At 41.1% G+C, this 12,218-nt stretch overlaps 1 protein-coding gene across 1 annotated transcript in view; it reads left to right on the top strand.

The window, feature by feature from the left end:
* Nucleotides 1-695: 695 nt before the first annotated feature.
* pacc1 (proton activated chloride channel 1) overlaps nucleotides 696-12,218 on the top strand; it is a 30,080-nt gene continuing 18,557 nt past the window's right edge. Inside the window, exons 1-3 of the mRNA XM_048600774.1 lie at nucleotides 696-852; nucleotides 2,950-3,046; nucleotides 5,960-6,169. Of these exons, the coding sequence (XP_048456731.1) occupies nucleotides 805-852; nucleotides 2,950-3,046; nucleotides 5,960-6,169 (355 nt within the window). The 5' untranslated portion in view covers nucleotides 696-804. The remainder of the gene's footprint in view (nucleotides 853-2,949; nucleotides 3,047-5,959; nucleotides 6,170-12,218) is intronic.

Raw genomic sequence — 12,218 nt, 5'->3', positions numbered from 1 at the left:
AGAAGGGTCCAGACCCGAAACGTCAGCTTTCCTGCTCCTCTGATGCTGCTTGGCCTGCTGTGTTCATCCAGCTCTACACCTTGTTATCTCAGATTCTCCAGCGTCGGCAGCTCCCACTATCTTTGAATAATATCTGAAGCTTTTCTGTTTAAAAGTAGAGGTAGCTAAATTAAGTACCTACTTTATAATTAGATAAATCAATTTATTGAGGCCCGTGCTAATACTGCAGTGCAAGCGAGAGTAAATAGTTGCAAATCCAACAGTCAGAGTGAAAAAAATGTGGAAAAGTGGGAGGTGGTCTTCTGCTTCTGATTTAGGCTAGATTTCAACTGTCTATGGTTGGGGATTTTCGGTTTACAGCATTGGGAAGTCGGTGAGTATTGGCATCTTTTCTCGTCAGTCCACCTTGAGTGAGTTTCCTTCTGAAGGTGTTGGTCACTGGGTGAGCTTTGGGCGTGTTCTGGTGAGTGTTGGACTCCCCGGGATTGGACACCTGGCGAGTGTTAGGTTTGCCCCTGGTGTGGTCATTGGATGAATGTTGGGCAGTGGGTGAGAGCTGGACTCCCCCTGTGTTGGTCACTGGGTAAGTGTTGCGTTCCCCCAAGCTTGATGTCTGCTGTGATGGTGAGTTAGGGGCGGGGGGACTAGGAAACCGAGCTCCACCCCAGGTGCTTGGTGGTTGGTACAGATCTCTCTGAGTCACGGCAGGATCAGTATTGCACTGGGCTCCTAGGAGCTGGATGAGTGCTGCTATAACGTGTTCGGGACCGTGTCGCTGTCACTTTGAGCCGGCTGATCGTTCCGATGACTGCGGCGGTGATGAGGAGGGATGGTGTCGGCTCGTACCGGGAGGTAAGTGCATAAAAGGGTTGGCAGTCTCGCTCGAGCTGTTTTATTGAAACCGGCCTCTGCAAACAAGAGCCTTCAGCTTTCATTGAGTTGAAAATAGTTACCTAAAGTCTGCAGTTGGTCGGAAATAATAGTTGAAATACTCTTGGGTTTATTGGTTGCGTGAATTGCATACGTTTTTCTGCGCTAACAATTAAAATAGTTGCTGGTTTAGTAATGTGTTGGGGTAGTTGCATACGGTACAGTAACATGAGCAATCCCAGGACCTTGTTGTTCAGGCTGCACGGATGCGCCGCTGTGTGACCACAACAGTCCCCCCAGGGAGACGGCGCCTGAGTAGTTACGCAAGGCCAAAGATACTCCTTCGCCTTATCAAAAAGCCCACGAGGGCTGGTGCTTTAAAACCAGGAATTTAAGAGTCATGAAAGAAGGATGGGACTTAACAGGTCCGTCACCATCTGTCAAGAGATAAGTTGCATTCATTTCGGAGTTGTGAAGATGGTGCGATTACCCCTCAATCTCCTTCTCACTATTAGGAGCCCTATAGTGTGTAGCCAGCTGTGCGTCAGCTCCTCATTCCGTCAACCACAGGCAAATCGGCTTCGTTTTGAACTCTCAAATACAGTATCCGTGCGCTTTTAGTGTAATAGTATCTCCGACCAATTCTGTTAACACGTTCCTTGATCTCCTTGTCTGTCCTAAAAATTAAGGTCAGGATTCTGAAGTGCTTCTTCTTCTGTTAACTTGGCCTATTTGACGTTTCCTATCATATTGAGAGGCTGATATTTAATCTCTAGAGCTCCTGAAACTGCAGGTAGTCAACTCTCCTTCCTATATCATATTTCCAACATAGACCACAACCTCTGACTGTTCCTTTCTCCCTTGCAAAATGCTCTGCACCTGTTCAAGAAGACACAAAATCATCAGTGAGAAATATGGTGACTTGAAAGTAGAGTATGTTTTAAAGAGCTATTTGAATGCCCTTTCATATAAGTGATTAGTCATTTTTGAAGTTATATAGTATGACTAACACATGACTCCCTCCCCCCCCCCCCCCCCCCCCCCACACACTCTTCATTTTACACATCTGCCTCAGCACCTCTTAAAAACAAAATTCAAAACACTTTGGGGATAAATAGGAAATCCTGTAAACAGAAGTGGCTTCAAAACAGACTTGGTTGATTAGTTTGTGATTGTGTTCTTGCTGGATGACTCAGAAGGTGGTTGTTGTGTTAACTTGCACTCAAAGCAAAGGAAGTCAGGTTTGTTAACACCCTACAAAAAAAGAAGTCATGCAAAACTTTACAAATCATGAGTTTAGCGTCAGTTGAGGATATTCATGGAAATATACAGCGGGCTTGTCAGTAAGTGAAGATAAAGGGATAAGTGAGGATATAAAGTGTGTATGAATTGGATTTTACCCATTTCCTGTCCTAATCTCCAGTGCTTCAAACAGATGTGTATTTGCTGCTATTTGTCTTTCTGCTTCTGTCTGTAATGCAGATTAGATATTTTTAATTAACCTATTCAGGCATGTTATGACAAACCTCTAGAGCAAATGGGTATTGAACCTAGGCCCAAAGTTGCTGGAAATGCTCAGCAGCATCTGTGGAGAGAAATCAGAGTTAACGTTTTGGGTTCCTCAGAACTAGTCGCTGAATTCAAAACATTAACTTTGATTTCTCTCCGTGGATACTGCCAGACCTGTTGAGCTTTCCAATAATTTCTGGTTTTGTTTCTGATTTCCAGCATCTGAAACTCTTTTAGTTTTTATTTAACCTAGGCCTTCTGGCTCAGTGGTAGGGACACTATCATTGCCACATCAGCCCTCCTGCCATGCAACATAATCTTTGCAAAAAAATTCTAAACTCCCCATATCCTGAACTGTAATGAAACTGTCTCAATTCCTGTGCAGGATGACTAATTTCGAAATGAGCTAACATTAGTTGATTTTTAATTGGTACTTTCTCTGTGACCTAGATGCTCTGCTGAAGCATCCACTTCTTTGCAGGTCTTGAGTTCTAATTGCTGGCTTGCCCACCTAAAAAAAAACAATTTTTGAAAACTGTTTATTAAAAACCTTTACATTTTTTTCTGCAGCTTTCAGATGTTGGAACAGAGGAAAGCAATTGCTATTCTGACCTCAGGAATGAGACTGACACTGAGCAAGATGATTTAAATGGAACAGTAATACAAGGTATAAACAAGTATTACCTCTCTTTTCTATCTCTCCCTGTAGAAAGGCAGGGGGCTGAGGTCTACAGGTCACCCGTGGTAGAAAAGCAAACAGCCCTGTAGGACAGTGTCTTATTGCCAGCCTGCTAACACTTGCTTTGCAATAATTTTATGGGTAATGAGTGAGACATCTGGTGGACCAACTGTCCTTGGCCCAACTGAGAACCTTAAGTGAGTAATTAATGTCCAATGAAGGGCCTCATCCCACTGCCAGTCTGATTTAAAAGGGAGTGGGAGTGACCTGTGCCAACATGTAGCCTGGCAGTTTTAGCCCTGCAGGCTGTTGATTAGTGAAAGAGCATATACCTTCTTCTCTGCTCCCTGTGCCTATTGGAGGCCTGCACCACAGTTTGAACTCTTCTGGTTCCATTGGCAGCACCACCAACGTGTCTCCCACCACCCTTAATGGCCCTGCAAATCTAGCCCTGGTGGGAACCTGGACTGAACTGGATCTGGGGACATCGAAAGTCCTTCTTCTGTTTGGACCTTCTGCAGTTTCAGCAGTGGTCACTGATCCTGGAGGCACAGAACCTCTGACTTCCAGTTAGGCGACAGGTTTTGCTACTGGGGATGGACAAATCCCGTTTTATACTAATTAAAGGGCTGCTGGAGGAAATTAAAGTGATGTACAATGGCTGAGTGGAGATATGCTCATCTCCAAAATTTACAGGGGGGTGCAGGAGACCTTCCTCAGCATATAATCCAGCTAATTTGTATTGTTCCAGAGTTTGTGTGATTTGGAATAGGATAATTTTTAAACTGGTTTTGTGCTTATTTTAATTTGGAGTCCAGATTATTGTCTACCTTGAACCAGCTCCTTGAATTTACATAACTAAAGATGACACACTTATTGTTCGGACACAGCAGCTGTTTTTGGTTGTGTAAATGTTGAAAGCCAGTTGCAGCAACTAGTTCTGGAATTCTAATTAAAATAAAGCCTGTGTAACTGCGGAATTGTTTGTAGTTGTTTAAAGAAGCAATCAGCAAAATTGTTTGGATAAATCATGTCTGCTTATGACTGCTCTGAAGTTACTTTCTGCCTTGAGTTTTAAATTAAATTGAGATTCATTGCCACATGTATATAAAAATACAGTAAAAGGTGTCTTCTCGTGTGTTATACGCAAAGTGTTGCCAAACTCCAATGAAACATTGAATATAATGCAATAGAGTTCATCTTTTTCTCTTCTTGTTCCTCCTCCGCTGCTCCTCCAGTTGTTAACTGTTGACATTTTTTTTGCTTTCATTTTAAATCTCTGCAATGGTGGTTCCTTGTGAGAATGTAATCATGTTCTACAGTAATATTACTCAGAACTGTTTGAAAGACAGGGCTTGATTGACTTAGTCAATAGAATTTTAAAAAAGAATTTGGGCTTATGCTTTCAGTGCCGTCTTTATCCTTATTTTGACTTTTTTTTGTACTGTTTGGATAAACATTTATGTTCTGTACTCTAAATTATAGTTTGGGAGAATTTGTAACCTTGTACTTTGTTACTGCAATGTGAAAACATTTTACTTATCAAACTAAAAACAAGATTTCAGCAGTTGAACGTGAATTTATAAACAAAGTTTGCATGAAGGAAAGTAAGTATATTGAAAAAATAATTCATTGTCTGTAAACTGTCCCATCTTATACTGTATTGTCTTTCTCTTCTGACTTTTTCCTCTCCTTTAAACACCTTGCCCTTGATCACCTACTCTTCCTGTCTCTCCTTCAAAGACCCTGTTGTTCATAGTTTTCCAAAGTCTCCATATAACTTGCTGCACCAAATATCTCTTCTTTCCTTACCTTAACCTTGACATTGAATGGTTGTTGATCCTTGATGAATTAAATCTGCCTCCATCCCCACCTCAACCCCTACCCCATTTACCCCCATCTTTAATTTCTCTGCATTCCAGATGTTTACTGATCATCTTCCATTCATGACTTCAGTTTGTAATCACTTCCTCAACCTCACTGTCTCTGATGTCGCTTTCACTGACGAGGTTATCGTCATTTAACATCTTAAGCCTATCTGCCTGCAGCTCCCTTAACCACACCCTTTCTAATATCCTGTCTTAAGGATATAAATGGATCCAATTCATGAACTGGCTATTTGGAACGAAACAACCATGATTCTCTTTCTCTTGCTTTTCTCCTGCCTGTTTCTATACTTCCTTCTTCACAGCAGCAAACAACCTCTCAGCAATATATTTCTAACCTCAGCTGAATGAACATTCTCTTCATAGTCCCCCAAGCTTACAACATACACAGTATACAAGTCACTGAAATTTCCACTGCTGCATTCTATTGCAGTCTTATTTCACACCCCTTTCTTACCTATCTTCATCCACCTGCATTGAACTCTTTATCTCCCAATGCACTGAATTCAAATCATTGTTCTCATCCACAAATCCCTCCACAATATTGATATTCTTAGTTCTGTTTGTTACCTGTATATATTACAGCATGCTGGTTATTCTTCTGACATATTGTCCTTTTAATTCTTCACCCCACCCCCCTCCACTCCATTTAATGGTACAGCTTTAACTGTAGCTTGACCTCCGACTCTGAAATAATTCCTAAAACACCACTACAATGCTACTACCTTAACTACAATAAAGAAAGTGGTAATCAGTTGCATATCCACTCTACAGTGCTGCAGATGAAAGTCTTGGCTAAGAGAACGTTAAACTCCTTAGTAGTCAGCTGCCAGGACCCTAAGTCACTAATGACTGCAAACTGAACCAATGTGATATATACATCATATAAACCACAGTGAGATATGATTGATTCATTACTTTGTAACTCATAAGTTTGAACAGCATATAGGTCTTGTTACAATTCTCTATCAAGGGAAGGAATTTGTGGTTAAATGAATGCTTTTCCCTGTTCTAGATGATGAACCTGGCTCCACAAGTCTTTCCTCCATCTTTGGTAAAGCCTGTCTGAAGAACACTTTTTCTGTGGTTCTTATCCTTATCTACCTGCTGTTGATGTCTGTGGCAGTATTCCTGGCCTATCAGACCGTTACAGACTTCAGGGAGAAGCTGAAACATCCTGTTATGTCGGTGTCCTTCCAGGAAGTCCTAAAATATGATGCTCCTGGTGAGAATACATTTTATTTTCTCATGAAATTGCTGACATAAAGTCATTCAAAAACAAAAATGCTACAGATTCTAGAAACATGGAATAAAAATGTTAAGGCAACATCTGTGGAGGGAGACTCAGTGTTAATGACCTCTTGTCAAAAATAGAATTCATCAGATAAGAGTGTGGTTCTTTCATTGAAACTGAGTGAATTGCTAAATTCTCAATGACCTCATTGAGGCCCAAATAGATGGTGTTGCCTTGAGATTCCCTTTAGGCCCAGCTGTCAATAATTCCTTCATTGGTTATCATGAGAAGTTCATCACTTGTGAAATGACCACAAACCTTCCACCTTTGCATATTTTCAATATGTATATGATGCGTTTACAGTATTTGCATCCACAGCTGCGTCAAAGAATTTCTTTACACAGCTTAATAAATTATGTGAAAACAAAAAGAACTACAGGTGCTGGAAATCAGAAACCAAAACAGAAATTGCTGGAAAAATTCAGCAGGGTATGGCAGCATCTATGGAGAGAAAACAGAGTTAATGTTTCAGGTCAAGTAACCCTACTTCAGTCTGAAGTTCTGAAGAAGGGTCACTGGCCCCAAAACATTAACTCCACTTTCTCTCCACAGATGCTGTCAGACCTGCTGAGTTTTTCAGCAATTATGCTTTTGTTAATAAATTCTGTTATGCATTCAAATTTACCTTTTGAAATGGAGCGATCAAACAAACTCCCTTTCCTCCATGTATAAGTTAAGATGATATCTCAACAACTATACACTGACCACTAAATGTAGACCTTCTGTATATGTATTGGGATTCCTACATTCCCAAATCCTACAAGAACAGTTTTAATGGTAACCTCATTAATAGAGCCCTAGCCATCTACTCACTGTATAAGCTGACGCTAAGCTAGGGCATATCAAAACTATTCTGCATGATATCAGATACACTGGCCACATCATTTCTCAACTCGTGAAAGGGCCTAGGGCCACTACTTTTGGCACTAGGTAGGATACAATGTGTCTCATTACCCTGGAAGGGGAAAGTGTCTCTAAAATGTGAACAATAGGTGATTCTAGCTGTCTCCTGCTCTTACCATGCAGCAAATACATAAGTGGTTTTCTCCACTAATAGAATGCTGCTGTTAAGCCAAAATGTTATTTTGCCTACCAGTTGATTAATTTATGTGATGTACAACATTTAGCGTGAGAGTAGTGCCAGGCGTCCATCCCAATGATTGGCAGCCTGCATCAAACAGCACATCCCTTTAACTATTTGCAGTGCATAGATGCTGATTGTGCTCAGTCAGCCTGTGCTTGCAAGCATCACAAAAGTATATCCACCATTAGATGAGATTCTGATATTGGAAATCAATTATTAAATAATCCAAATTATGCTAAGATTTGTAGATTTTTACACAGGAAACCAATTTAAGACCATCAGTCCAACCCAGAATGTGATGTACTTATGTGTACTAGAAGCTATATATTAATAAACAGGACGCTGTTTTCTGCAGGCAAAAATAATTTGTAGAGATATTGCACATTTTTCATTTTAAAGAAAGAGTGGCAGAAACTGCCAAACTCTGCATTCCCACAGCAATACCATGACCAATCAAAATTTACCTGCCTGGTCTATGAACTGAAAATTGCCTCTTAACTGTTCATGATTGCCCAACCAATCAAAACACGCAGGCTAATAAAATTGGATCTCTTTTCTTGAGTCTGTTTCATGTTTCATTGCCCTGATGAGTACAAGTTGAAAACCTTTGGCTCTTAATCCACAATTAGCAATGTTTACATTTTGTGTGATCATATGGAACGTTTTCAGCAACTGAAGGCAGGTGTGAGAAGAAGAACAAAACAAAGTTTGTGATAGGATGGAAGGGGGACAAGACCAAAAGGAGTAGTAATGGGACATGCAAAGAAATAAAAGCTGCTTCTCGGGGAGGTGTGAGTGGCAGTATCATGAACAACCACCTTTTGAAGACAAAAACGAAAAAAAATGAGCGTAAAATTGAAATGTGCAATGAAAAGGGAAACAAGCTGGGGAGAGATTGTGGTCTGATATTATTGAATCCTGAATCCAGAATCCAGAAGGCTGTAAGCTAGCTAATTGAAGATTAGGTGTTGTTTTTCGAACTTGGATGGAGCTTCATTGGAACACTAGGAACATGTGTATCGAGAAATTTGCATGCGAGCAAAGTGGGGAATTAAAATAGTAAACAGAAGCTTGGGTTCACTCTGCATTTGGTCTTCGTAGCAAACAGCAGACTGAATTATGACCAGCAAATACAGTATTTTAAATTACAACAAGTTCGCAAAAAATGTAGTTTTAGGTCAAATAAATGTTCCAGGCATTGGATGATGAGGAGAGGGGAGGTAAACTGAAAGGTGATGGATGTCCTACATTGGCATGTGAAGCTGCTGTGGGTAGGGAGAGTGTGTTGGGAGTGAATGCAGAATGAAGCAGAGTATCACAGTGAACAGTCCCTGAAGAATGTTGACTAGGCAGTGAAAGATATGTTTGGTAGTGGCATCAATGAAATAGTGAAGCATGATCTGTTGAATGTGGACTAGTGATGTGGAAGGTGAAACTTGATCATGGTTCTCGGTGGGTGAGCGCAGAAATGGGACCGACATAGTCGAGAGCCCTGTTATCCACACTGAGGGCAGCAAAGGAGTTTCTTCGTTGAAGAAAAGTGGAGACATGTCAGAAGAACGGATGTGAAAAGTTGTATCATCAGAATAAATGTAACAGAGCCAGTGCAGTCTGGGTCTCTTCAAGCTGGTCATTCCAGAAAGTGAAGTGGCAGTCAATTAAAGAAGAATGGAGACACAAAATACTATGAACTGTTCCCAATTCTGATGGATGGTCATTGACCTAAAATTTCAACTCTGTTTCTGCCTTCACAGATGCTGACTGACTTACTGAGTAATTCAAGCATTTTCTTTGATATTAAAGTAGTACTTGGCTTTTCAAGCAGTATATTGACATCTAATATTTGTTGCCCTAATCACTGATACTGAAAGAAATCAGTGTACAATTAAATTGTTTCAATAGGTTACAGTCTATAATTACAGTCATTTAATCAGCAGTATTTCAGAAACTACATTTTGAGGTTTTAGCACCATGACTTTCATTCCAGAAGTTACCTTGCTGGGCCCAGTATTAGTACATACCTTTTGACTTGCACCTCAGGCCTCAATTATTTTATTTTCTAGATAATAATACTTAGAGAGAAAGTTATAATATGGTAGTATTTTATGACCTGAGATTAGCAAAGAAAAAAAAGAGATATTTTCCTCCATGCAAAATGAGATGATCTTAAGAAGCGAAATTTCTGACTTTGCTACACCGCATGCAAAATCTCATCCAGCATTTTAATTTTTTCTGTGGGCAGAGTAGGCTGCTTGCAAGTCTGGCATTTATTGCCTATCCCACTGCCTCTGGGAAGGTGGTGTACCTTCTTGAACTGCTGCAGTCTTTGTGGTGTAGACACACCCATAGAGTGAGTTCATGATTATGCCTCAGCAGCTATGAAATATCTATGAATATGGCTCCAGATCAGATGGAGGGGAACTTGCAGAGGGTGGCATTCCCATTTCTTTTTTTCTATCCTTGTTCTTCTAGGTTGTAGATACTGCAGGTTTTGAAGGAGGTGTTGATAGAACCTTGGTGAGATGTTGCAGTGTGACATATATACTCTGCTGCCACTATGCATCAGTGGGGAAGGGAATAAATGTTTTAGGTGGTGAATGGGCTGCAAATCAAGTAGGCTGCTTTGTCCTGGATAATATTGTGCTTCCTGAGTGTTGTTGGAGTTGCATTCCCTTTGGCAAGTGTATAGTATTCCATCACATTCCTGACTTTGCAAGCAGTAATGAGGCTGCAAGCAGAAATGACGCCAGAAGCCAGTGATCCTGATGGAACCTAGACTGGATTTCACCTATGTAGGATTAGTTCTGCTTGATAGCACAGCTGGCAATCCTTTTTGCATCACATTGCTGACGGTTGAGAATAAACTGATGGGGAAGTATTTGTCCAGATTGGATTTGTCCTGTTTTTCTTGTGAAAAATGACCCTGTACACATAGTTGCACGGGTGCCAGTGTTGTAGCTATACTGGAACAGCTTGGCTAAAGGTACAGTTAGTTCTGGAGTGCAAGTCGTTAACTTCAACTGAGAGATTATCAGGGCCTGTAATATTTCCTGTATCCAGCCCCTTCAGCTTTTTCTCAACATCCTGTAGAGTGAATCAAATTGTTTCTAGACTGACATTTGCAGTACCTGGGAATTGACAGGAGGCCAAAATGGATCATCCAGTTGGCATTTCTGGATGAAGATGGTTGCAAATGTTTCAGTCTTGCCTTTTGCATGCTGAGCTCTACCATCATTTGAGAATTGGGATATTAGGAACCTCATCTTGTTAGTTGTTTAATTTTTCACCGCTATTCCTGACTACACGCAGTGGGACTGCAAAGCTTTGACCTGATTTGTTGGTTGTTGGATCTTAGTTCTGTGAAATGCATGCTGTTTCTATTCTTTAGCCTGCATGTGGTCCTGTGCTGTAGCTTCATCAGTTTGGCATCTCCGTTTTAGGTACATCTGACTTAGCTCCTGGCATGTACTCCTACCCTTTTGAAGCAGGGTTGGATCCTGATTAATAGTAATGGAGGAGGGAGGAATATGCTGATCAATGACTTACAGATTCTGGTTGAATGCAACTCTGACAACCTGCAGCACGTTTTGGACATGTCTAATCTATGACATACTACGACTGAATCTACCCGAGTTATCATTGTGGTAGTGTCATGCACCTTAGTGAGGTTGTTTCCTCATTTTGGATTATATCTCCTGTATCCAGCCCCTTCAGCTTTTTCTCAACAATAAGGACACTTTACTTGTACTAATACTGCTATTTTACCATGTTGGTTATCTTGCCAGTATGAAATTGAGTGAACTTTGAGACAACACACTCCCAATTTTCACATTTCACCTGATGTTAAGGAGTACTTTGCAAGTCGATTGTATTAGGTGATACTCTGATTTATGCCCATTGATACTTCTATTTTTATTCTTAGTACAAATCTTCAAATTTACAAATCTTCATTAAATTGATACAAATGAGTGGGTTGCGAGGTGATTTCAGAGGGCAGTTAAATCAACTATATTGCAGTTGTTTTTCATTTATTATTTTCACTCGCGAGATGTAGCTGGGCCAGCATTTATTTCCCTTTTGAGAGAGTGGTGGATGACGGGTGATGAAGTCTCACCTCTGAAACTAGCAGAGGTAGATGTTATTCATCCCACACCTCAAAATAGAGTCAGAGGGTGAGGTAAATAATGTCCCAAAATAAAAGCTGTCTACTGTCTTGAACACTTTGCAAACTTTCAGCCCAAATTGTTTGATATGATTCCTGGTGGGCACCAAGTTTGAATCTGATTATAAACATCTGTAGGTAGCAACTCCTGCACATTCACATCAAACACATCAATTCCATCATCCCACAAAGTCTCATGAAGACTCGCTGACACATTGCTGGAGATTTTTAGGTATTTCTGTCATGCGAAATATGTGGCGAGCATCATCTTTGACAGACAGCTGCTGTTCAACATTACTTTTTGCAGGAGCGTGCAAATTGCGCCACCTAGTGGCCCTATTGACAATAAACCCAACCATCTACAAATTGAGATAACAAGGTGTAGAGACAACAAGGTGCAGGGCTGGATGAACACAGCAGGCCAAGCAGCATCATAGGAGCAGAGAGGCTGACGTTTCGGGCCTAGACCCTTCATCAGAAAAGGGGGAGGGGAAGGGGCTTTTGAAATAAATAGGGAGAGAGTGGGAGGCGGATAGAAGAGGGATAGAGGAGAGGATAGGTGGAGAGGAAACAAACAGGTCGAAGAGGCGGGGATGGAGCCAGTAAAGGTGAGTGTAGGTAGGGAGTTAGGAAGGGGATAGGTCAGTCCAGGGAGGACGGACAGGTCAAGGGGGCGGGATGAGGTTGGTCGGTAGGAGATGGAGGTGCGGCTTGAGGTGGGAGGAGGGGATAGG

The sequence above is a fragment of the Rhincodon typus genome, chromosome 9 (genome assembly GCF_021869965.1).
Source record: "Rhincodon typus isolate 14 chromosome 9, sRhiTyp1.1, whole genome shotgun sequence".
In the NCBI taxonomy this organism is placed as follows: Eukaryota; Metazoa; Chordata; class Chondrichthyes; order Orectolobiformes; family Rhincodontidae; genus Rhincodon; species Rhincodon typus.
The sequence above is the reverse complement of the archived record's forward strand: the minus strand, read 5'-3'. Positions and strand labels throughout refer to the sequence as shown.